General features: G+C 41.5%; 1 protein-coding gene across 2 annotated transcripts in view; it reads right to left on the bottom strand.

Moving 5' to 3' along the window:
- CLSTN2 (calsyntenin 2) overlaps window positions 1–26,141 on the bottom strand; it is a 676,166-nt gene that overhangs the window by 84,341 nt on the left and 565,684 nt on the right. For both annotated transcript variants that reach the window (XM_026649976.2, XM_026649975.2), the window contains exons 6-8: window positions 21,914–22,099; window positions 10,965–11,213; window positions 10,269–10,390 (exon numbers count right to left, since the gene is read on the bottom strand). In XM_026649976.2, coding sequence (XP_026505761.1) covers window positions 10,269–10,390; window positions 10,965–11,213; window positions 21,914–22,099 — 557 coding nt within the window. The remainder of the gene's footprint in view (window positions 1–10,268; window positions 10,391–10,964; window positions 11,214–21,913; window positions 22,100–26,141) is intronic.

Below are 26,141 nucleotides of genomic sequence, written 5' to 3'. Positions count from 1 at the left end.
GATACTTAAACTTAATTCAATAAGGATATTGCAGGAAATTGCCACATTGGTCATACTATATGTGATTTATTTGACTACTATTTCATTTTAAATTAATTTTGTAAGATGCCCTAAACCAAAATTATTTAAATAATTTTGCTGTTGACCAATGTACCTTGACACTGGAAGTTGATGGGTAGGATTTACCAAGGCACAAAGTCAAGAACTACATTTTTCAATCAAGTGGGATCAATAGGGATCAGACATTCAAAACTTTGATATGAAAAAGTGGCTGTAATCGGCCCATTGTGACTTGGAAACCATGTGTTTTCATGAGAATTCGAATGCCTCTAGTATGTGTTAGCAACTGGGATGTAGGAAGTCTGGCCAACGGGTTAGAGCAGGAAACAAGTCTAGTGGTCAGAGCAGGCATCCACATTGGGGAACGGAAGCAGGGGTCAGAGCCGGAGTCAACAGCCAAGTATCAGAGCAAGGAGGTTGAGCCAGAGTCAGGACTAGCAATCAAAGCTGAGGATCACAGCTGGGCTCAGATACCACGGCCACGGCCAAAGGGCTGAGCCAAAGGTCTGGAGGTCAGAGTCAGGATTGGGAGCTGATGGTCGGAGCAAGGGGAAAGGGCAGGAACCAGAGAGAGGCAAGGATCAGGCATGGAGCAAGAGCAAGGTGGGAGCTAGAACTGAGGAGCAGGTCAGTAGCAGAGCAGGAATCAGGAATAGGGTTGGATCAGGACTGGAGGAGGCAGGCAAGTGCAGGGTCCAATGTGGCAGTAGCAGAGGTCTGCACAGTTGCTCAGATGGCTGACACAGGTCACTTCCTGGCTTAAGTAATGAGTGTGAGCCAATTACATGGTCGCAGGCCTTGGGTGCTACAATTGAACTGCCTGTGGGGCCTGACCTACCAGGTATAGTGAGATGCTGCTTCGCCCATCTCCCTTGGTGGTGACAAGGGAGTGTCAGAGATCCAGGGATCCCACAGGCCCGGGCTCCATACAGTTTCATAATATTATAAAACCAGTGACCTAGGTTTCATGAAACCATTAACAGTTACAATAACATATTTCAAAATATTATCCATTAATATAGTATATAGAGGCAACATGTTTGTGGTTTGAACCCAGAAACGGGGAGTTAGAGCAGAGCGTAGAACTTGGGTCTTCTAACACACAGGGTGACCTTTGGCAAGTCGTTTAACTTATCTGTGCTTCAGTTTCTCAATCTGTGAAACGGGGATGATGGTCATGTATAATAATGTGACAGAGGGAAAATTCTAAGCAGACTAGCAAGCTTTCTGTGTTATATATCCCTTGAACAAGCCATTCAATTGAGCTGTTCCACTGAGTTCATTGGAATTAGGACCAGACCCTTAATATAGTCTGTCACTTGCCTCTTCATTTACAAGAATTTCATTAAAAGAACAGGAGTACTTGTGGCACCTTAGAGACTAACAAATTTATTAGAGCATAAGCTTTCGTTAAGAAGTGGCTACAACCCACTTCTTCGGATGCATATAGAGTGAAACACCTCTAAGAATTTCATTATTAGTAGTACTATGCTCTCTTCCCTCATAGCACCCAGCACTGTCACACCTGTCCTCTTGCTGTGAAAGAGTATGTCTACACTCTGCAATGAAAAACCTGTGGCTGGCCAGTGCCAGCTGAGGTTAGAGGGTCCCAAAGCTTGGGGTACAGCCCAAGCCAGAATAGCTGCACCAAAATTAAACAGACCCTGAGCCTGAGTCAGCTGGCACAGGCCAGCCGGGGGTGTCTAACTGCAGTGTAGACATTGTACCCAAAGTGGCCTCCTGATGCCGTTAATTCTGCTTTAGAAGTTGGCCAGCAGGAATTATACTACAAGGTTATAATCATCTTCTTACCAACCACCAGTCTCTCTCTCTGCCATGAGTTGAGACTTTACTAACCTGAGAGGAATGCAAGCCCTCTTGAATGTAAGCACTTACATGACAACGTAACTTTCCGTGTCCTGAGGCTGAATGGATTTCAATAATTGGACAAACATCATGATATTCATAACTATGACTCTTATCTAGCACTCCCTCAGCACAGTGAGGAAGCCTTAACATGAGACAGAGTCTACGGTGGCAAGAAAATAAATGCAAAACTTATAATAACTTATAATTGCTGTGAAATAGAAAAAAAATATACATATATTCACTGTTGTACATATATTCACTGTCAAATACAAGAGTTTGCAAACTTGTTTCCAGGTGAATTGTGAGTCATTTTTGTAAGACTTAAGAATTGTAATATGCAGATAGCACAGTAAGTTCACATTCCCTTTCAAAAAATATGGATGGTTTAATTACAGCTTTAAATAATTAAACCGCTTTATCATATTGACAGTCACAGCACCTGAAAGCCCTGATTATTATGTACTATAACTGCAGCATGTCTATATGCTGTCACACTGTAACTTCAATATGTCCTACTAAATTAGGTCCATAGTTCACACATGATGAAATAATGTTATAATACACTTTTCTTGTCACTAAATTGCAAAAAGGCCATTAACATTTGATTAATTCATATAGGTAGGGCCTTGTGTATTTTGCAATTCTGCAGCTACGAAGATAACCAAGAAATACACCCCTGACACAGAATTTGCACAAGGAGCTACACATTTACATTGCTGGGCCTTATTGTTGCCAAGAAAATCTTCCAGACATTGAATAAGTGGAAAACCGATATAGAATTTTCTTTCTGAGCCTGGAGACATTCAAAAACAATAGCTCTAAGATAGGTGTAAACTGCTCCCCTTCATCTAAATGCAAAACCATACTCTGAAGTGTCCCTAGCTCCTGTTTACCAGAACCTGGGAATGGGTGACAGGGGATGGATCACTTGATGATTACCTGTTCTGTTCCTTCCCTGTGGATCACCTGGCACTGGCCACTGTCAGAGGACAGGATACTGGGCTGGACGGACCATTGGTCTAACCCTAAATGGCCGTTCTTAGGTTATGCTGTAAATGGGTTAACACACACTTATTCATTACAGTTTCAGTGCCAACATTGTTCATTGTTTCAACGTTACAGAAAAATCCAGCTCCAGTAAAATATCTAACCATTATATCTAGATAAAATGGCAGATAGTTGTCTGGTTAGAGATGCTGGTTAGTGACTATGGTAAAGAACCACACAATTGCTTTAATCTAACATTGAACAAAGGAGCTTTATTTAGTAGAATTAGGATAACAATATTCTTCCTGAAACTTCTTTGTCTCTGATTTATGGAGGATTTTCTACCTAAAACTTTCCCCATTCTGCTCCTTCCCAATATCCTGCCAGAGTTTTAAAGAAAAATACACATTTTCATACCTTACGCCCAAACTACATTTAACGTCACTTTTTTAAAAAAAATCACAAATGGGAGGGGAAAAATACATCTATCATTTCCCCCTTGCAAAAAAAAAAAAAAAAAAAAAAATTAAAATGCCTCTTGACTCTCCAAAAGCTAAACTGACTTTCTGTGAGCCAAGAGTCACATATGTCCCCTACCCAGCTGCCCAAATCTCCAACTTTGCCCAATAACTTCCGCAATAGAGTCGTGCACATTCTATAAAACCTTCAGTGGCATAACTGGAAATCAAGGGACAGCACAAAATAAATGCAATATAAAAATAAAGAAGAATGGACTGATTCTATTATTCACTTTCAGATTTAATTAAACAAAAATCTTTAAAAAACCATTCCTGAAGCTCCAGGAGAATTTCTACATGAATATTTCAGAAAAAAAAAAACAAGGCAACTTGATGTGATAGGTCCAGCTTATTGCAGTATATACAGGTCCCAACATATAGAGCAGAGATTGGCAACCTTTGGCACGCAGCTTGCGAGGGTAAGCACCCTGGCGGGCCGGGCCGGTTTGTTTACCTGCCGCGTCCGCAGGTCCGGCTGATCGCAGCTCCCACTGGCCACAGTTCGCCGCTCCAGGCCAATGGGGGCTGCGGGAAGGGCGGTCAGCACATCCCTCGGCCCGTGCCGCTTCCCGCGGCCCCCGTTGGCCTGGAGCGGTGAACCGCGGCCAGTGGGAGCCGCGATCGGCCGGACCTGCGGACGCGGCAGGTAAACAAACCGGCCCAGCCCGCCAAGGTGCTTACCCTCGCAAGCTGCGTGCCAAAGGTTGCCGATCCCTAATATAGAGTCTGCTTGTGTACATTCTCCATGTATGGAACTCCCATTGACTTCCATAGAGTTACTAGGAGAGTGTGTACTGTGTTCTTCCTCCATTGTTTCCTGATGCTGTACCTGATTTTAAACAATATTTATTTTCCATGGGAGTTTTACCACTGACTTCAATGGGACCAAAGTTAGACAACACTGATTGCTTTTGAAAATCCTACCCTGTAATAAAATTACAATACAGTTTATTCCTGGGGGGGCGGGGGAAAGAAGGGTGGGGGAAACTGTCGCAAAAGGCAGCACACAAACATCCATAGAAATATCTCCTGATCACTGAAATTAAATGCAAAGGGGTATTGCTGAATGCAGCTCAATGCCTCTTCAAGGGTCATAGCAGGTTTACAAAGGCACAAAGCAATATTATGGAAATCAGTTGGCATAAAAAGAGTTTTCAGGCTCATGTAGCACAATTGGTCTTGCACAGTACAAAATCTAATACATTTGTCAAGATTGGTGGTTAACTGGGATAGTACAATTACATTAAAAATGCCTTAAATTGGGATCTCAAAGAACATTTGCAGCATTTCCACATTTTTGTGCTGGCAAAGGCTGCTTTGAAGCAAGATGCTACATACAATGAATCAAAATAGCATTCAGAATGAGAAAGAAAAATGGTAAATAAACTGTGTTAGATAAGATATTAGAGGTTAGAATGTAATAGACTAGGGGTGCTTTGGATGCCGCAGAGGCTGTCTGAGGCCTGGGATAATTTCTTCTTAGTCACAGGATTAGCATGATTCATCTATCATTTTTCTCCTGCTGGCTGTGTAGGATGCAAGTTAGGTGTTTTCTAATTTTCTGTCTGTAGGAGGCTTATTAAGGATGTATGCACAGTGCACTACAGGCCTGCATACCAATTGGTGAAGAAATAGTTATGTGCTTAAGAATTGAAACTCTTTTGAGCCTCAAATAAAATGATTAAAGTCACTAACTTTTTTTAAACTGTCAATGAAAGGTGCCAGATTTACACACACACACACACCACACACACGTACGTAATGGGCAGTACAAGTTTATGCCACACTGTCCCATCAATACACCCCAGCATTCTAGGGTTCAGAGGATAGTTCAGTCTCCATACCAATTCACTCATTGTCCTCTCTGCAGAGTCTGTCAATAAAGATGCCTTTTATGATTTTCATGTTATGGTCACTTGTCCTCTAGGAAGTAGTCTCAGTCTATTTCCTAATTTCATATAGGCTAAACAGCCATCATATAGTAACAACTTTCAGCTACTACTGACAAAACTAATTCAAACTATTACCCTGGATCTGAAAGGCTATATATCCAATTCCAATCCCTTTAGTTTTGCCCTATGATAACACAGCATGCATAGCTTGGAAAATCAGCTAAAGCACTATCATACACATGCATAGTTGCTTACTTTCCAAGGTAAATAGAAATGCAGTGTATTAAAGGACAAGGGTGTGTACTATCAAGTGTAAGCTCCTATTCTACATTGTAAATGAGTCAGTTACCTGTAAATGGAGGCCTACCCAACACCATGTGCACATGTGATAGACAGATAGAACACATTATATTCTGATTCATTTGAATAACCTACTCTTTTACTATGAACAATCACTGTTTTCAGAATGATAAAACTAAACTTGAGGCTGTTTTAGTACAATTTGTGCTTTAGACTCGCTTTGGATTATTCAGAGCAGCTTATCTTGACTTTGAAAAAAAAACTATTTTCTGCATCTTTATCCATTTTTGCCAATTTAGAATGACTGCATCATGCTCCTAGATCCTGCAGTGCAGCCATTTTTGCAGGTACTCAATGAAGATTTTGCCAGTGGGCTACAGGACCAGATTCAATATGAGCAAAATAGCAAGAGGCAGAAAATAATTAGAGTTTGAATTAAAAATTATTCTGTCCCTGTCTGAAAGATCAAAATAAGATTACTGCTTTAGATGTTGATTTAGGGGGGAAATGTCTTGGCTTTGATTAAGTCTTGCATACTAGCATGAAAAATGCAATATCCATGGTGCACAGAGCGTGAAATATATTGTGCATTGGCCTATTTAATGCTATGTCCTCCACTGTTACCAAAAGGCTTTAAAACTATGGCTCATTATACAAATCATTATTTGGACTCAATCCTGTATGGGTCAGAGGAAGTCTGGCAGAAGCAGTAGTATAAAGTAGATTGAGATGGGGGGAACTCTTCCCACACCAGCCAAGGCTCAAAAATTATAGCCTATAACTCTAATATTAAGCACCTAACCTCCCCAAAATAACTGCAACTGCATGATACACATTAGGCACATATGGAGTTTCTAAGCCATATGATGTGATAGTTGCCTGAAATGGCTATATAGGCTAAGTGCCAATTTAGGTGCCATTATATGGACTCTGTGATAAATCAGCTCATAATATATACTAAAGTTTGAAAATTGGGCTCTATAATTAACTCTGAGAAAAGAAAGGATTTAAAAAGCTCTGGAAAATGCCTCACAAGTGTCCTTTTAAACTTCTGTATAGGAAATTTACAAAAATAAACAAATGGTTTGATTTTGCATATTGAAATGAAGGAAACACCTATGCTTCACAATAAGCTAGAGTTGCCAGAAGATAGGGAAGCTGCTACCTACTGAGCATCTGTCACTCAGTTGTTTAGGAAATGTTGCAGCTATGCTAACAGTGTGTGCATATGAGATTCACACTGATTTTCTTTGTATCAGGGGGTAGCCGTGTTAGTCTGTATCTACAAAAACAACAAGGAGTCTGGTGGCACCTTAAAGACTAACAGATTTATTTGGGCATAAGCTTTCGTGGGTAAAAACCTCACTTCTTCTTCGGCTCCCCCCGTCGACTCCGCTACCGCCGCTCGCTCCGGTGGAGTTCCGGAGTCAACGGGGAGCGCGTTCGGGGATCGATATATCGCGTCTTAACGAGACACGATATATCGATCCCCGATAAATCAATCGCTACCCACCAATATGGCGGGTAGTCTGGACGTACCCTAAGAAATTATATTCAAGATGAAAACGAGCTGCCTTCTGTGATCTTTGCCTCAGAACATCAAACATCTTGTGGGCTAAATAGGGAACACTTAGAATCTGGTATCATGAATTCTATTGCTCCACAGCACTAGTGAAAAATAATCCATGCGCCTCTTGCACCTGAGGTCACTGGACTCCTCTCAGCTCAAATGAGCACCAAATTGTTGTCACCGCCATGTAGTACCTTATGCCCAATAAAATATCCTCCCACCGTTTACTTTCAATTAACAGATGCTCCGTGCTGGGCCCACTGTATCAACCTCTGGTTTTTACTGTGTACAAGCCATGAAGTCTGCAGCTTTCCACATTACACTGTGCTCCAGGTTGTGAGAATCTGGTTAATAATCCAAAACAGCCCAGGTTCCATCACACTAGCACTTAAAGTATTCATTTCAAAGACTGAGAGGTCATGTACTAGATCCTGGCCTAACTGAGCTCAGAGGGCCAGATTTTCAAAGGTATTCAGGTACCTTAAAAAAAGCAGAAAGTCACCTAGTGGGATTTTCACTTCAGTAGATTAGGCACCTACATTCCATTGAAATTGTCTTTGAAAAGCTTTCCCAGAGTTTCAATCTGGTTGGGTTCTATAAGAATTTGCAGAGAGTGCTGGAAGGCCAGAGGGAATAGCAACAGGGAGTGCATTTACATGAGAAGTGACCTTTCCTAGTTGCCAAAGCCTCCTGAAGTACGACTGGGACAATAGTAAGTAAGGGTCACAGAAACCTAGTTGCCCTAACCATAACAAATGTTATGTATACTTTACACTTACCGTGTTGTTTCAGCAGGGAAGAGCACTAGAAAATATATTGTGGGTATTATCCTACACTAGGAGAGAAAAGAAAAATGAACTAGTTGATCTAATAAGTCTCTTCTATCATTGAATGGTTTTTAAGTAATAGGGTCCCTGTCCCCTACATAAAAATTTTCAGTCCATCTTCAATGTTGGTCAATGACTGATACTATATGATAATATGGAGGGCATATTTTAAGTATAAAAATGGTTCTCTACTGACATTCAGGCTCATAGTATTTCACTGAGCACTAAATATGGAAAGATAATATGCCAATTACTGGTTTGGATTCCCTTCTAATGGTATCTGCTCCTGCAGAGATCCTTCAACTGAGTGAAGCTCTTCAGCTCTCTCCAGAGACATAACTCAGAGCATGGCCATGTTAATCTCAAACTGTCCCTAAGGGCTCATTCAATTGTCTCTAGATGAAATCCTCCAGCACCTTCAAGATACACATCAAAGAACTGTAGCTAAATAGCTGGGATGATGTTTAAACTTCAGTTAGAGATGTGAGGCCAGTCTGCTCGTGTAAACTGTCGTAGCTCCATTGACTTCACAGAGAATTTGACTCACAGCCTCAGGCCCTCATTCACCCCTTGTTGGACACTGGATAGCAGTTGTATTTATCCAGTTTTCACACACACACACACACACACACACACACACACACACACACACACACTCTGATTTGGCTCCACGTATTGTTCTGAAACAGCAGCATATAATACCCTAAACTCTAAAAGGAAAGGTGTACCAAAGCATCTGGAAGGTGAACAGCACTCTGCCCTAGGTAGAGGAAGGAAATGTTAGCATCAAAATACGAACCTGGAGAATGTATGTTGCCTGCTAATCATCATCTATGTTAATCACAAGCAAAAATATGACTTGATATGAAAAAAAGAAAAGAATCCAGAGTCCAGTTAAAGATATACATTATTTTTGAATGTAAGAGGGAAATATAATTGTAAAGTCGTTGCCATTTCTATATTTCCAAGTGTGTCTAATTTTTAGCCTAATATCTGAAAAAAGTGTGGAAGTGAGAGAGAAAGTGTGTGAAGCAAAAAAATCACAGACTGTAGTAGAGATGAAAAAGTTCTCTCAGACTATTAGACATCTCCCTATCAATGGAGTATTGTCCCCTACTGCACATTTTCCAGTGCTTTGTCATGGCTAAGTTACTGGAATTTCATGATAGTTTACTTATTCAAAGATACTGTTCCTCCCTCTTCAAAAGACAAAAAAAAAATCTGCTTCAAAACAAGAAAACAAAGCAGCACACAAGGTGATTTTAATTCAGCTTTCCAGCTCAAAATGGTACACATAAGTTTTGAATAAATATCTCTAAAATCTTGAATGCTTATCAGAACTTATCTTTTACTGTAGCAATTCAGTTCCATGGCATTGACTTATAAATATTTCTATAGCACTCAACACAATAGTATCAAACTAAACCATTTTTACAAGACCTTTAAGGTTCACCATTCATTAGTGTAAATTCATCCTTTGAGACATGTTAAGGCTTCTTCATTTCAAGTATACCAGAACTAACCCTCATCTGGATACCAGAAGTGAAAAAACAAGTGCTATGTCCATTAAATGGGTTCCTATTAGATATATTTGGCAATCAGGATTCAGGTCAACCTTCTGGTCCATTTTAACAGGAAAGTAAGGGATTAAACAATTAGCATAATGCTATACCTGTATGTGAACTTTACATTTTGTGCTCAAAAATATGTTACAAAAAACTCAGTTTAAGCAAATATTAGTCTGTAAAAATGTGTGTTTGCATCATCCTTATCTTAACTAGAATTAATAATTCTCTGGAAGGCAACTTTCGGCTACTTAATATTTTCTCCATAAAGTGTTCTTCATAATCAAGCAAAATTAAATACAACAGCAACTGAACATAGGAGTCTACAGACTAGGAAAGACAAGTCAACATGCACCATCAGGTACTTGTCTCCACATCAGCAAAGTGCTTATTGGAAAGGTCTAAATCAGTTCTGTTGTGCAAATAAAACAGGCTTCTGATGGTGAATGGAGGACTTTTTTAGGAACTACATGTAATGTGATGCCCCTGTGTGGTTGTCCGCAATGGGAATCAAACCCAGGACCTCTGGATCTAAAATTACAAGCCTCTACCACACTGAGATGAAAACAGTTAGCTCAAAGCTTGCAGCAACCTCTTCGGGGTTCTTCCTTTACAGCGGGACAGAGAACCATCCCTTGTAAGTGCAGGTTACATACAGATAAAAAAAGGAGCCCAAGTACCTGATCCAGCTTCCAGTGGAACTCTGCCGGGCGAAACGTATCAGCCTGGTCAAAATCTTTACGCAGCAGAAACACCAGACGACAGTTGTGCACATAAAGTGCGTAATGGTGTCGATTCATTTCTAAAAATATATAACAAATAAAGAGGCTTAAACCACTGAAGTGTCATAATTGCTTTGTCTAGCTGAATTTGCCTCAAATAAAAATTCTGCCTGTATAAGGAGGCAATATACACTTCAAACAAACCAACAGACATAACATTCTACTTTATTTCAGAATTGTACCTCCTCATGAATTTAGTGAAAGCTGCAGGTGCTTAGCACCTTTGAGGATTAGGTCCTATCCATTTAGTTTATGGATGAATTGGGCCAGCAGTTTTCCAATTAATATTTAATCTGATTTCAGTTAACATAACACTAATTTCCCAAATCTAAATCATGAAAAATTAGAACTAATTTTCCCCATTTTGTCAACCGCTCTCTACAAAATCCTTAGATGAGTTTTGAGAAATGCAAAAGTATTGCGGAAACTTTCACTGAGCTCAGTTATCACCCAACTAAGGAATGTGTAAAACTTTCAGAGACACAATACTCAAGATTTATGGCTTCCTTTCAAAATATATTAACTGATAGGAAGAAAAACTCCACCCATGCCACTGTGAGCTCTGCCAAAAAGATTTAAAATAAATAGACTCACCTGTCTTGTCAGAGTTGCAAAGAATGGTTTCTTTTTCAGCTCTCAGTCCTGGACTAGGTCCATGTTTCATCCACATAGTGATAGTGAATTGATCAGTTAAATTCTTTGGTACTATTCCATCAGGAATTTTGGCTCCTTGTTTTCCATCAAATTTAAAAATCATGTCATTGTTGTCTATCAGAAGCCCAGCTGTCCAGTTAGTTGCTGCACTAGGAGTCGGTAATAAGTCAATGGCACCTGAGGATGCTCCTGCAGATGACATATAACGATGAGGTAGTGATGAGAAAGCTATTCCGTTAAATTCATTATAGGCCAGATTCAGATACCCTTGCTCCTGTTCAGCAACATCTTACTCCACAAATGGTTCCATTGACTTCAGAGTCAGAATGCCTTTGTACAGTACCAACACACAGTGTACAGAAAGGTGCGTTTTGTTTTTGAGGTTGTGGTTTTTTTAATTGGTGCTATTAATGAAATCCCTCCCCTAGATATATTGGTCATGCTGAGTACAACTTTACAGGCACTGGAGGGAGATGAATGTCTTAGAAAGGTCTCATTGTTATTTTAAATAGCTTTAACATTATCTTATGTTTCACATCTGGCATTTCAGAAACTACAAGAAGCAAGTATTCTGTGTCCCAGTGGAAAGCTCAAAATCTCCCCTTCCTGCTGGTGTGTGTACATAGTTCATGGTGATGTGTTGTGATATAAGATTTTATAGGCATGAGTTTGAAATAACTTCATGGATTTCCTTCCATGGACACATCATAGAAATTCACAATGATGGTAGAATGTTAGTAATGCTATCTCTAGAAAATAGGTAAAGATTCATATCACTGTAGGGTGACCAGACATCCCATTTTTAAAAGGACAGTCCCATGTTTAAGCCCTCCTGCAGGTGTCCTGACTTTTTCTTAAAAACAGGCAAATTGCCCCATATTTTCTGTCTCCCCCGCATAAGTACTGGTGGGTCCTGCTGCTGGCCGGATCCCTGCTCACCAGCCACCAGCGGTGAGTGGGGGGTCCAGTGGCCAATGATGGGAGTGGGTGTGTAAGGCTGGTGGCGGGGTGAAGATGCAGCACATGGGGTCAGCCACTCCCCCTGCTGGTCCATCAGCACAGCCCCCGCTGCGTGCCAGCTCTTGGCCAGCAGGGCCCAGCTCCCCATCCCCTTTCTGGCTGGCACTGGCTGCGAGCTGCGGTGGTTGGTGAATGTGGGCAGGTCCCAGACGGCGGACAGTTACATGTTGCCTCTGCTGCCCAGCCACTGGCCTTTTACGTGCTTCCCCTCTCGCTGTCGACTATCTACTTTGCCTCTCCCTCCACCCCCAACCCTGCTGCTCCTCCATATCCTCCCCCCAGCAGGGCGCATCCCGCACCCAGCACTGTGCGGAGAACCAGCCCCTGGTTGAAGCACTGAGCTCACCAACAGCCTGGCCAGCAGGCTTCTTCCTTCCCCCACTGCTTCTGGCTGGGCCGGTGCCTTGGGAAAGGCCAAGACCCTCCATGCAGGGCGCTGACCAAGAGGAACCGAGCCCTGCATGTGCCAAAGCTCCAGACAGCGCTGGCACGGGGAAACCTCTCCGCCCCTCAGCTAAGCTCTGGAGTGGCGGTGGGGGGAAGGAGGGAAGAGAAGCGATTTCCAGCCTCTTCACTCCCCAAACCTGCAGGATCCACAGCAGCCCCCGGGCCGGGGCTTAGCACCCTCTTCACCCCTCTCCCTGCCCTGGGTCCTGCCCCCAGGGGGCACAGGGCTGCTCTATCCCCTGCTGAGCCACCTCTCTGGCTCGGTTTGCTGAAGCTCCTGCAGTCAGGTTCCCTGGGCCCTGGTGCACAATGCATCCTTAGGGCTTAACCCCTTCCTGCCCGTGCTGTAGCCGGAGGCGGTTAGGTTATGTCAGTGGCCAGCAGCAGACTGGAGGGGTTAGCTGCCTTTTGACACTGTGCGTGCAGGAAGGGACAAGCAGCTTCCAGCCACATGGGAGCGGTGGGGGGTGGGGCTGGGGAGGGCAGGGAAGAGATGAGCTCTGCAAAGACACAGGCCAGGTCATCCCTTTCCCCCCACCCCATCCTCCTCCCCTGCAGCTGGAAGCAGCTCCCATCCTTTCCCTTCTGCACGGTGATGAAAGGCTGCTGCTGGCCACATTCTGGTGTGAACCCTGGCAGAAATCTGGAGGGGGGGGGGCATGTGACCCTGCGTGTCTCTTCCCCCCACCCCCAACGTGTCACCTCAGGAGGGCAGAGAGCATCAGGCAGGGAGGTGTGTGAGAGAGGTGTATGGGAGTATGTGTGCGTCACCCCTCCCCGTATGTGTGAGGGGCAGGGGTGTGTGTTACCCCTCCCTGTGTGAACCCTAAAGCCCTAAAGATAAGTAGGTAAATAAAAAGAATCCAACTATGCAATATTTGTTTCTAACAGGGGCTCAGTCAACTTGATGTTAATTTGAACATTTCTATGACTGATTGCCATTTGACTCGGAAGTAATTTTACCAGGTGTCCTGTATTCAGCATAGGGAAACACAGTCACCCTATATCACTGTAATACTCTTGTAGTCCCATGGTAAAATCCTTAGGCCCCATATACACCTAAAGTAAATAAGAAAAGTGGTGTGTCCGTTGTGATGTAATTAAGTGGAACTGACCCCCACAATAGTTGCAAGTAGGTTGATGGAAGAATTTTTCCACTGACATAGCTACCAAGTGGATATACTATACCAACAGAAAGCCCCTTTCATCACCGTATTAAGTATCTACACTACAGTGGCATAGCTGCAGTGCTGCAGCTGCAGCACTTGTAGTATAGACATACCCTCAGTATCATACAATACATCCTTGATAGCTGTTACCATAAGTACCCTAATGATTGCAGAGAGAGTGAAGGGATGCTCATGACTGAGGTCAATCAGTCGCTTTCTAAAAAGTGAATGATTAATGAAGTGGCTATAAGCTACCCAGCATTTTTTTGAGAAACAATCTGAAAAACAAAAATGCTACAGTGTAGAAGACCTTAATAAGTTAGCAAAATTTTTTAGAGTTGTGTGGTTATGAAAACTCAGCATCCTTAAGGTTTACCATTCTCAGGCAGCTTTTTGAGATAACTAATGGCCTGTCGTGGTGGAGCCTTTACTTGGTAAGGTTAGCAAAGTCAGTATTTAGCATGGGTTAGGCATCCCTGAAGAATTCGTACATTCCTGATGGTGCCTTTGTCAAGAAAAAGTGTCAAGAAAAAATCCCAGAGTGAGCCAAAACAACTCAAACTAATAAGATACCACCACCTAGAGGAGAAACACCCTAACCTCTAGTGTTGCATTCGGTGTTTAGCTTTCTGTGGGGACTGTAACCTAGCCAACAGTTTTGTTATCTAATTACCATACTGTAATAATCAACATGCAGCTTTGTGATGGCATTTGTTGCATTTAATAACTCTGAAGTTCTTGGATATTTCCCCACACTTACGTTATTTCTAACAGGTTTTCTTTTTAAAAAAAATCTCATTTAAAAGTAATTTCCAAGTGGCATCATCATCAAACCTAAAAATATATACGTGGAAGCTGTGCACAAGGACAAAATGTGTTTGTTTTATAAGCACTAATTGAGGATAACACACCAGGTTGCATTGCCTAATACACAGATGTTATCTATTGGAAAACATCAAACTCAATTTATCCAGATGGCACAATCTATAATAAACTTTGTAAATTTGTTTTTTTATTGCTCAAGCCACTTAAAAAATATTTTACTTGCACACAGCACAAGTAACACTATCTTTTTCTAAAGGAATCAGCCTTTGTTTTATGGATTCTTTTTAAACTTAAAGGGCATAGAAGTAATTTGCAAAGAATTGTGTATTAAAGAAAAATAGGTTTTTAAACTAAAACAGATTTGTACTAAATAATTTATGGGATCATGGAGAAACATTTCTGTTTCTATTAATCCTGCACTATGGTCAGAGGCAGCAATAAACATTTAGTAGGGTAATCATGCTAAAATCTAATTTTTCAGTTAGAGTGAAACTGTGAGAAAGCTCCCAAATGAACAAATACACTTCCTAAATAGCTTACTAAGGCTCCAGTTCAGCAAGGTACTTAAACTGGAGCCTAACTTTAAGTGTCTGATAGCACTGTGGCTTCTCCAATGCTTAAAGTCAGACTCCTGCTTAAGTACCTTGGTGACTCAGGCCCCAGACTGACAGGTTCCTACTCAATCCCAAATTGTGTGGAGATTTACTCCAAAAACAATGTTGGATTTGGATGTTCAATATGCGGCATCTCATGGAGTTTTGGCACAGTTTATACAGGGCCCCTGCTAAGTAACTGTTGGACCCACATTCCTGAGATGTTCCCTTCTTCAGTATGAGATATTTAATTCTCAACAATGACTTTGTCAGTAGCCTGGAATCACCTGATTTTACTGTAACCCTACAGAATATAAAAAACATGACTGGTAATATGACTTTATATGCAAATTAATATGTAATTACCATTTGAAGTGCTCCTTTTTGCGATTAATTTTTGTTTCTGTATTAGCAAAAACAAGCTAAAGTCATAAAACTTTCACTATTCGGGAGTAAATCCCGTCTGTGCTTATGCAACCATGTCAGGGATAGCGTGTCAAATAAGGAGGGCAAAGTCAGCATGCAGGCAAGAATATACCTGCTGAAGGGACACAGCTGCAATCCTGTCACATTGTTTTTGAGAGCATTAGCAACTGCTCTCTGCTACAGCAACAGGATGCTCACCATAACTACAGTGTGTGAGGTGGAATAAAAAAAGGGGCTTGGCTGCCCCAAAACAGCATAAAGTATGTTATCATCTATTGCAAGAGCTAGCAGCTTCCAAAAATCACAAAGCACTTTGTTTCACAAGGCAACAGCAGCAGACAGCTGCTCACTGAAGCACCTCAACATTCTGCTCAGGGTATCTTTTGTATCAGATTTACCTCACAGAAAGTCCACAATGCACTGCTGCCTAGGATTTCGCAAGATTTAATATGAACCTTTAAAATACTTTTTGCTGTTTTTCTGTGGGGGGAGACAGCAGTATTTCATTTTATTGATTAAAAATAGATGTAGATGATTTCACACTACGCAAATGTCAAGATATGTCATTCCTCCCTTTATTAATGCTGCTTAGAGGCCTAATTCCCTCCTCTGGTGTCCATAGATCTCGTTGACTTTAGTGGGTGCTGCACAAGTGCCACAGAGTTTAAGGCCAGAAAGGACCAGCAGATCATCAAGTCTGACCTCATGCATATCACAGGCCTCCCACAGCACCCCCACACTAAGCCCAATAACTGAAATTAAACCATAGTGCAGGCCTGCACTCACTGTGCGGCCCGCGGGGTGTGGGGTTGTTTTGGGGGGGCTGGGCGGTGCTGGGGGGGGGGTTCGGCAGCGCTGGGGGTGTTGTTTCCACGGGGCGGGCGGCGCTGGGGGTGTGTGTTGTGTTTCAGGGGGGCTGGGTGGCGCTGGGGGGGGGGGGTTCGGTGGGGCCGGGGTGTTTCGGCCCTCAGCTGTTTTCTTTGGAGTAATATGGCCCTCGCCGCTTTACGAGTTGTGCAGGCCTGCCATAGTGTTACAGCCCACAGGAGATTAGACTATTATGTGCCACAGGCAGAGAATAGAAGGGACCAACGTACACCAGTGCCTGGCAGGGAAATGATTAAGTGAGAAACATCCAGCTAATCTGGGCAAGTCACTCACACTCACACACAGCAGAGGATGGTGAAAAAAAACCCAAGGCCACTGCCAATCTGACCTGGGGGGAAACTCCTTTCTGACTCCACATATGGCGATCAGTTAGCCCCTGAGCACATGTGCAAGAACCAACCAGCCAGGCATTTGAGACAAAGAACGCTCGGTGCCCTGCCCAAAGTCCTATCTTCAGCCGTGGCCATCCCTTATGCTTCAGAGGAAGGAGATTAAAACAGAAACAGAATACATTTGGGGTATGTGTGTGGCAGTGAGGAGTCCTTTCCTGACCCCTGCAGGTGACCAGCTGAAACCCTGGAGCATGGACTTTTAGGAACTGAAGATATAAACCAGAAGAAAGAACAGGAGTACTTGTGGCACCTTAGAGACTAACAAATTTATTAGAGCATAAGCTTTCGTGGGCTACAACCCACTTCTTCGGATGCATATAGAGTGAAACATATATTGAGGAGATATATATACACACATACAGAGAGCATGAACAGGTGGGAGTTGTCTTATGAGCCCCAGGGCTGTTGGGCCTTGCCTCTTAGCATCACAAGCAACCTCATCATACTCCTAAATTTGTCCAGCTCTTTCTTAAAACTAATTAAGTTGTTTCCCCTCACAACTCCTTTAGGGGGGTTGTTCCAGTAACTCAACCCTTTGATGGTTAGAAACCTTCTTCTAATTTTCAGCCTGAATTTGTTCACAACCAGTTTATATCAATTTGTTCTTGTGCCAACACTGACCGTTAGCATATAAAGGATATCCTAGTGCTTAGAGCACTAACTGGGACTTGAAAAGCCTGGGTACAACTCCCTGCTCTGCCACAGACTTTTGGGTGGTCTTAGGCAAATCAATTAATCTCTCTGTGTCTCAGCTCACGATCTGTCAAATGGAGCTGTTAGCAGTTCCCTATGATTTTATTTTTATACCAATATATTGGGGAGAAGGGAAACAGCAGCATGATCATTAATCCCCTGTTGTCCAGCCTTAACTGATTTGTTTAGTCTAAACGTTATTTTAGTAGGGGTGGGGGGATGGGAAGGGGTACTTCACTTTTGCAGAAGACTATAGATTTTTTTTTTTTCTTCCAAATTCCCTATATTTTAAAATGAGTCAAGAAGCATGATTTCATCATCGGAGCTGAGGTTTTGCTTTTTTTTTTTTTAAAAAAGCTTCTGTTACACCAATCTTTTCTGGAAATTACATTGCATACCTTGATTGTCAAAGTGGGAGTGAATCACTGGCACGTTGAATGGCAAGTATAAATGAACAGAAAGACAAATGACTGCATTTTAATGTCTTGTCCTTCTTCAGCAGTTGAATTCACTGGATGTCCACCAGATAAGTTAAGCAGTGAACACGTGATTTATCAATTGGGGCCTTTAATTACAAAGTCTTGAGAGAGTCTTGTGCTCGATGTGGCACAAGTGATCATTTCTCTGTAATCACTCAACATTGCACTTTCCCTGCAATCGCACAGTGCTTCACTGACATCAAGATACGCAGGTTGTTCCTTTCCAAGAATTTATTCCTCAAACCATTACACACTATCAGGTCATTTCTGGGAGAAAACAGTTTTCTAAACAAAATTAACCTGCTTTCCTATGAGCTCTCTCTGAAGTAGGGATTGACAGTAAATACTAAATACAGGCATGTAAACAACTCCAGATGCAATTTTGATGCAAAACTCATTTTCTTTTATAACCCTTTCAAGGAAACTCCTGTCATCAGTATCTATCTGTCTCTCACACTTACTCTTCTCTATGAACATAGGAATTCCAGACACAGGAGACTATCCTTGAGTCCATTTGAATTTTTCCCATTTTACAAGGATATTTTGCATTCCATCTATTTTCTCTTCTGGATTTAAAGATTCTATTCCTTTATAGATGCACTGGGAAGAGCTCTCACCTAAGCAATAATACAATATTGTTAGTCACTGTGTCTGTCCATCTTCCCAAACACATTCCTCTACTAGATACACTAACCATCATAAGACCTGCTGAAGTGTTTATGCTCATGCCTCTCTCTATCAATTTTAGCCTGCAGATATTCTTCCTAGGAAAAAAGTTAACCCAGAATTAAGATTGCAAATACTTATCAGTTACTCAAGGAGAAAAAATAGCCCTTTAAAAACATAGTTTACTCAAAAAGCAAACAGAAAGATTGGAATTTTGTTTTCAAGTGTCACCTGAACTAGAAAGCCTAGAAACTCACATCTAACTTTAACTCTACCCCTTGCACCTACCAACCTTCCACCTTGCATCCTTGCTGTACCTTGAGTAACATTCTGATAAAATTCTTATCAAAACCTAGTTTAAGTCTAAAGTCTGCCTTGCCGAAGTAGTTTCCTCAGAGTGTTGAGCTGAGAATCTCTGCTTCTGTATACATGTATCTGTGATACTGCATGTATGTATGATCCCCGTCATCCCACATTCCTGGCATATAACTTACCTAGTTTGGGTCCTTCCCTTAAAAGATTCATATCCCCAGATATGGTTGCTACATATCTTTTCTAAATCTTACAGAGTAATCCTTCATCTGAAACCATATGTATTTTGGTGAAATTTGTCCTGAATGATTACGCAAATGAAGTCAATTTTTGTTGAAGAGACATAAAAACCTATGTTTTTGTGATGCCTGCATTGGGTCTTGAAAAAGGCAAGAATATTTTGCTGCAATGTGAAGACATGTTTATTTTTATTAAAAAGCTAAAGTTGTACACGATCCTCTATCAATGTGGTTTTCAACCTTTTTCATTTGCAAAACCCTAAAAAATTTCGAAGGGAGGTGCGGACCCCTTTGGAAATCTCAGGCATGGTGTCTACAGACCACAGGTTGAAAACTACTGTTCTATGTTAATGACAACCTTTCACAGACCCCTGAGACATAGTCTGCAGACCCTCGGGGGTCCATGGACCACAGGTTGAAAACCACTGATCTATCAACAAGAGTAAGGTTGCCCAGTTAGATCAACGTCTCAGTTTTAATATCACTGATTGATGAAGATGAGTGCTGCTTGTAGACAGATTTTCTCCTGCTTTTGTGGTATCTCTGTTAGTTGGATTATAATACAGGAGTAAATTTATGGTTGTTTGTGTTACCTTACCTGTGCAATTTCCAGGGTAATATCTGTAGATTTTATGAGGACAATAATATTCTTTTACTTCTTGTTTACCCCACAAGTAACTGATAGATATTGTGACAAAGCTCTGTCCTTGTTTCCATGGGTCCTGCGTTTCCTGATGGATTTCGCTAGCCTCAGAGGCTCACTGTGACCCTCCACTTAACCCTTCTCTCTCCAGAGACAAGGGTCACAGTCTACTGAGCCATTTTCATCATAAGCCAGCGAGGTAGGTGAGGAGAAGCTATCCTCCCTTGCACAGTCTCTGTTGTCTCCCAGTCTCAGTGATTAATCAGGGGGGTAAAGGAGGGGAGCCCAGGCCCGCCCTCTACTCCGGGCTCCAGCCCAGGGACCCTAATAGTATCAGCTATGGTAGCTGACCTTTTAGGAACAGGACACGTACAATTCCCTGGGCTACTTCCCCACAGCAGCCCCCACTTCCTCAAGCTCCACTTCACCCTTACCTCAGGGCCTCCTTCCTTGTGCCTAATATGGTGTGTACAGCTCAGTCTCTCCAACAGCACAACTTCTCACAGCTCCTGACATGCACACCCACCTGACTAACTAGGAGTCTTTTAACTAGTTTCAGCCAGCCCCTGATTGGCTTCAGGTGTCCCAATCAACCTAGCATCCTCCCTGGCTTCTGGAAAGCTCTTAGTTGGCCCCAGGTGTCTTAACTGACCTGGAGCAGCTGCCATTTACTTATCCTGGTACCAGGGATTTGTTTAACCTGGGGCTAATATATCTATCTCCCATTACTTTTCTATAGCCATCTGGCCTTGCCCGGTCACAATATTTATAATCTTAACTCCAAGTAAAAGTTTTTTGGCCTGGGAAATGCTTTCGATTTTTAAAAAATGTTTGGTAAAGTTGCCTGAGACATTTTCAGGCCCTAAATTATTTTCTAAAAGGTTAGTTTATTGATCTGTACATCTGTGCAGTATTGCAATGGTGTTAGCAAAGCAAATTTAAGCCAATTAATAAAGCACAACAGAAAAGTTATGAATTAAAATGGAAAAGTTGTATTGATTGTGGGCATCCTAGAACACATGTCATAGAAGCTTAGACATGGGTTTTAGGAAAGATGCACTCTGGGGCTGTAGACTGCCTAACTGTACATTGACAGCAGTTCAGACACAAGCCTTAAGAATGACACACCCTAAGGTTGCAGATATCGTAAGGTAAAGTGTACATAGCTCTAAAGTGTGGCTTAGTCTGTGGACATCCTGAAGTGCAAATCTTACACAAGCCTTTAGCTGGAGTGCTGCCCACTCCAATGCTCAGAAACTATACCAGAGTCCACACGTAGAAATAAAAATTTCAGGTCAAAGGAGTATCAAAGTACTTTTTTTCTTAACTACCTAATAGCTAACTAAATAGTCCTCTTGCCTTCCAAGAATAGCAAGACACTTTTCCTGTTGGTGATACCTGCACAGCAAAACAAATTTGGAGCATCTAGTTCAAGCCTATATTGAGCTACTGAATAAAGGGGCAAAACACATTTGGAAACTCTTCACTGAATCAGAATATCTTTTGTAGAAACTATCCATCTCTCAAATACCTTTTTTCCATAGTATCCCAAACTTTCCATTTTTAAAAAAACTCTGGCAAAGGACTGCATGACATTTCTTAAGTGGATTTGTTTGGTGCAATGAAATTAGAAAGGGTCATTGGAATAGGAGCTACAGTTTCATGTGGGTGAAGTGCTAAAGTCTTCATAATAATCTGTTATTTGTTTATACAGCTCCTGGTATGATAAACATGGATCTGAGCCCTAGGTAACACCACAATGGAAATAATAAATTATCCACATCATAAATGAAGGGAAGGGAGAAGGATGAGAAGAAGAAAAGAAGGAAAGAAGATAAAGAGGAGAAGAGAGGAAGGAGAGGAGAACTGAAAGTAAGAAAGTAATGAAGAAAGAGTGGAAGAGAAAAGCAAGAACTACCTCTGATGTCACATCATGCCATCTTGTTAATTCCTATGGGTACCAGCCAGTTAGCTATAATGGACATTGTGCATATGTAAAACCACATATACAGTAGCGACTTGGTCTGTGTGTTTATGGAAAAAGTGCTTTATCTGGACAAAAGGAATTAATAAGTAAACTGAAAACCAAGCACATACCACATAATTTTTGCAGTGATTTCTCAGAGTATGTCTCTCGGTCACAGCCCTTTCCAATATAATTGGTTTGCAGTTCAATAGTGGTCTGGATTGAGGAAACAGGTCCATCACAGGTTTCCAGATGAATGCTGGGAAACAAAGGTATGCTGCCAGAGCCAGGCTTATACTCAATACGCTTGTTCCAGTCTGAAAAATAAAAATAAATACACAGTACAAAGTAATTAAAAAAAAAGAGGACTTTGGTGATGAACATTGGAAGAATTTCCTGAATTGCACTGGGTAAGAACAGAGAAAATAGAGAGGAGAGGCAGTTGGAGAGCAGTGCTGAAGACATGGTGATTAGACCAAACACTGAGCTCAGGTGCTATGGAGACAATTTTGTGTCTAAGATACTTGTTTTAGCAGAAAATAAATGCACCAGATTGTGCTGTGGAGATCCAGGAAGAGCTGTTTTATGGCAGGGTTGTCAGCTCAGGAGAAAAGAACTTCAGATTTGTTTGCTTAACACAGAGTTGTGTTTTAGTTGAGTTATACTGAACCACATGTCACAGGCACCTAACTGGAGACCCGAATGGACAACGAATGAATAGTGTGATGTGCACATTTAAAATAAGCCACATTTTCTAGTATTGATCAGGTAAGCTTGATGGGCTTCGAAGACTGAATTCTTATTGGTTTGTAAAATGCCACTGCTTTGCCCCCTCAGTTCAATAAGTTCATTGCTGGGAAAGAGACCATAAAGTTTGAATCCAGGCATCAATGAGTTAATTGCCCTATTTTTTTTTTTTTAAATATGTACTCTATTTGTAAAAGTATTTTGTGCACAGTGAAGTGAAGTAATAACATCACTGGCTAGCACCAGGCAAGCACTGTGTAAGTCTCCTGACAAGAATTGTTAATACATCTCAGTCCTGATCTGCAATGGCATTGCTTATATCATATTCCTTGGAATGAGATTGTCAATGTGGAATGAGATATGTCAATTGTCATATGATTATGAAGTTCTGTGATATGAGCAAATGTCCGCTAAGGACTAGGATATGACCACCGGCCTCATTTGACTCATGATTAAAAGTTTTTCAACTCTAGTCTGCAGAGGTGAAAGGCCAGTGTACCCATCCACAGCACCACCTCTCTCTCTCTCCAAATGTTGTCTTAGTTCTGTGAACTACTAATGACAGAAAGCTACACATGAAGGTGCTCTGCAGGCTTACAGCCAGACCTGGCTAATCCATGCTTTGTTTATCCAGCTGTCTCACAACTGAGAAGATTTGAGCAGTTACCAATCTTACAGCACATGCTGTATGTGCCACTGACCTTTTCAACTGGAATGTTTAGTTTCTAAATCTGAATAAATATGGTGTTTTCAAACTGTTTTAGGGATTAGTGAGTTCTGATTTACTGATCCCACCAAAGCAATGCTGTATTAAAATTAAGAAAAATGAGTGTGTTTCAGCTATATTTCCAATTTATATTTAAGCCAAGTACACTTTTTTTAGGTACATAATTTATTACAAAACAAAGCAAAGGTGCCACATTAATGTTGAGATTAAACAGTTAATTCTTTTAAAATCACGGGCCTGCTTAATCTGTGTCTGCCTAATCTGCACATCTGGGTATTTGGAAGATTTTTTAGACAGAGCAATCTTGTAATGTGCATAGCTCCAGCTTCTCGGAAGTATTTTTAGCCACAATAAATGTGGGTCTTTGCTAGTAGAATAATTTCATTAAGTCCGAACATTCAATCAAACCTGATTAAAGGGAACGTACCATCCAAGGAAGTTCTCTTGATTGGGTGGTGGAGACAAAAGTCTCCAATTCAGTAATTAAATAGACTTCTACTTGCTTTATAGTGAATATTCACTCTGCTCATGCTGAGGTTTTACTCCACTGTAAATAGGTTGTACCAAGACAACTCTTTGGCACCAGATCTCACTGCAATTGTTTCCAGAAGGTGAGTAAAGAAGAACTGAGCCTAGAACTGCTCTCCACTATGTACTATTCAGAGAGCTTCTTGCTACTGCTGATTTGGGATGCCCAATCTGAGGGTATGTCTACACCCAGCCGCTAGTTCGGCGGCTGGGAATCGAAGTTCTGGGTTCGACTTATCGCGTCTTGTCTGGACGCGATAAGTCGAACCAGGAAGTGATCGCCGTCGACTGCGGTACTCCAGCTATACGAGAGGAGTACCGCAGCGTCGACGGGGGAGCCTGCCTGCCGCGTGTGGACCGAGGTAAGTTCGAACTAAGGTACTTCGACTTCAGCTACGTTATTCACGTAGCTGAAGTTGCGTACCTTAGTTCGAATTGGGGGGTAAATGTAGACCAGGCCTGAGACACCTTAAAAGGGACTGATTTTCAGTAAGTTCTGAGCATTCACCCTCTGAAAAGCTAATCCTTTTAGGGTGTCTCAAATTGGGCACCCAAAAATCACTGGCCACTTTCGAAAATTTGGCTTAGTCTATCCAATTTTCTGTCAAATACTTGTTTTCTTGCCAGAGAAAGAGATTAATCATGTAATGCTTTGTTATTAACTGCCTGAAGCTGTGACTGTGGGGAAATGAAGGTTTCACATGACGTTCCACACCTACTGTAACAAAAGCTTTTAGGATGTATTGGTCACTATTCAAAATTATTAGAAGGCAATCATGACTTACTCACTATAGCTATTCTATAGGATGTTTAAAATAACTACATTTGCCTGCAACTCCTCCCTCTAACAGATAACTAATTCCCTAGAATGCCTTAAGACATTGTCAATTGTATATCAGTATATCAACAGATTTGCATTCTCTACTCTTTCCAAAATACTTCAGGTTTACACTCTCAGACTGCTTAGAAAATAATGTAATTTACTTCCTAACATTTCACTTCAAAAATATGAACATTTGCTGTTATGTATGTGCCATGAGGACAGATGAATTATGGCTCCTTCTATTCTCACATTTTCTAGTTACTTACAGACTATTCCCACACCCACAAATCATCAAACAGTGTGAGTTTCAAACTATTTAAAACGTTTCAGACTAGTTCTGCACTTCTCTGATTTTGGCCAATTTTTGGTTTCTTAGCTACCTTAGATTAATTGGCACTCATGCAAAATATTCATCACTGGATGTGTGAAATGTGACTGAACCATTAAGGCTGACACATCTGTCTGCAAATCCACAATCTTTAAACATGTATGAGGTATTGCTTATAAAATAGCCATAAAAATGTCAATACTCTTATTGTAGAATAATGGAGGGCTTTTTTTCTTCTGTTTTGTTTTGTTTTTAATTGTCACCTTAATGTCCCTTGGGATTTAAAGAGATGCAGCTTCATTTATTCCTGTTACTTTTCCAGTTGGCAAACTAGATCACTTATGGCTAGAACTATACAAACCTTCATAGTTTTAGCTATTCACATTTGTCCAAGCTCCACTGTAAAATCTCAACTAGAATTCAACCACTGCTTTTTCATGCTGTCTAGCATTTGAATCACAGTATGTGTTGCTGCTAGTATTTTCATCAACATGTGTAACACTGGGGCCAGATCCTCAGTCCTGCCTAAGTCCCAACTGCACTGCCTCCGCTGACACAAAAGGGATTTAATGCCGACTTATTAAGGTCAGCATAGCATTCTCCCTCACTGTTCGTGGCATTCTGGGGCAGGAAAGGGGCAGCAATGGAGTGCAATGTAATCCTGAGCACCCAGTCTCTAAGGTGACGGCTATGTTAAAAATAGATCAGGTTGTTTACATAGTCCTCATTCCTATGGTATTTCCATACCCCAGAGATGTTAAAATTGAAGTTAACACTCTTACCCTACACCCTAGTAAGAGGCAACTTGAAAAGTACATAGAAGTTGTGAAAGTGTGAGAGAATGATCTGTGTGAAGAGGTGACTGGGAGAAAGCTAAGTCGAAGAGATGAGTATTGCATTTCATTCTGAATGGGGCAAGACGCATACTTGTTCTGATCTCTTGCAGAAGAAAGCTCCATTGACTAGGTCTGGGTCCCGTAAAAATCCCATCCCTTGTCCTCAATAGGCCTGGTTGGCAGGGTCACAGTTCCATGGAATAGTTACTGCAGGAGGTCATGGGGAAAGAGGGGATCACTTACATAACTTGAACCCAGGGAAGCTTTTGAATTGCAGGACAGACATTTTAAATTGGGACAGACAAAATGCAACTAATTTCTAAGGCTGAATAAACAATTAGACAAATTAAGATATCTGAACCCATCTGAA

The sequence above is a fragment of the Terrapene carolina genome, unplaced genomic scaffold (genome assembly GCF_002925995.2).
Source record: "Terrapene carolina triunguis isolate 2854851 unplaced genomic scaffold, T_m_triunguis-2.0 Scaffold88, whole genome shotgun sequence".
Taxonomy (NCBI): domain Eukaryota; kingdom Metazoa; phylum Chordata; order Testudines; family Emydidae; genus Terrapene; species Terrapene triunguis.
Note: the sequence above shows the minus strand (reverse complement) of the source record. Positions and strands in the feature narration are given on the sequence as shown.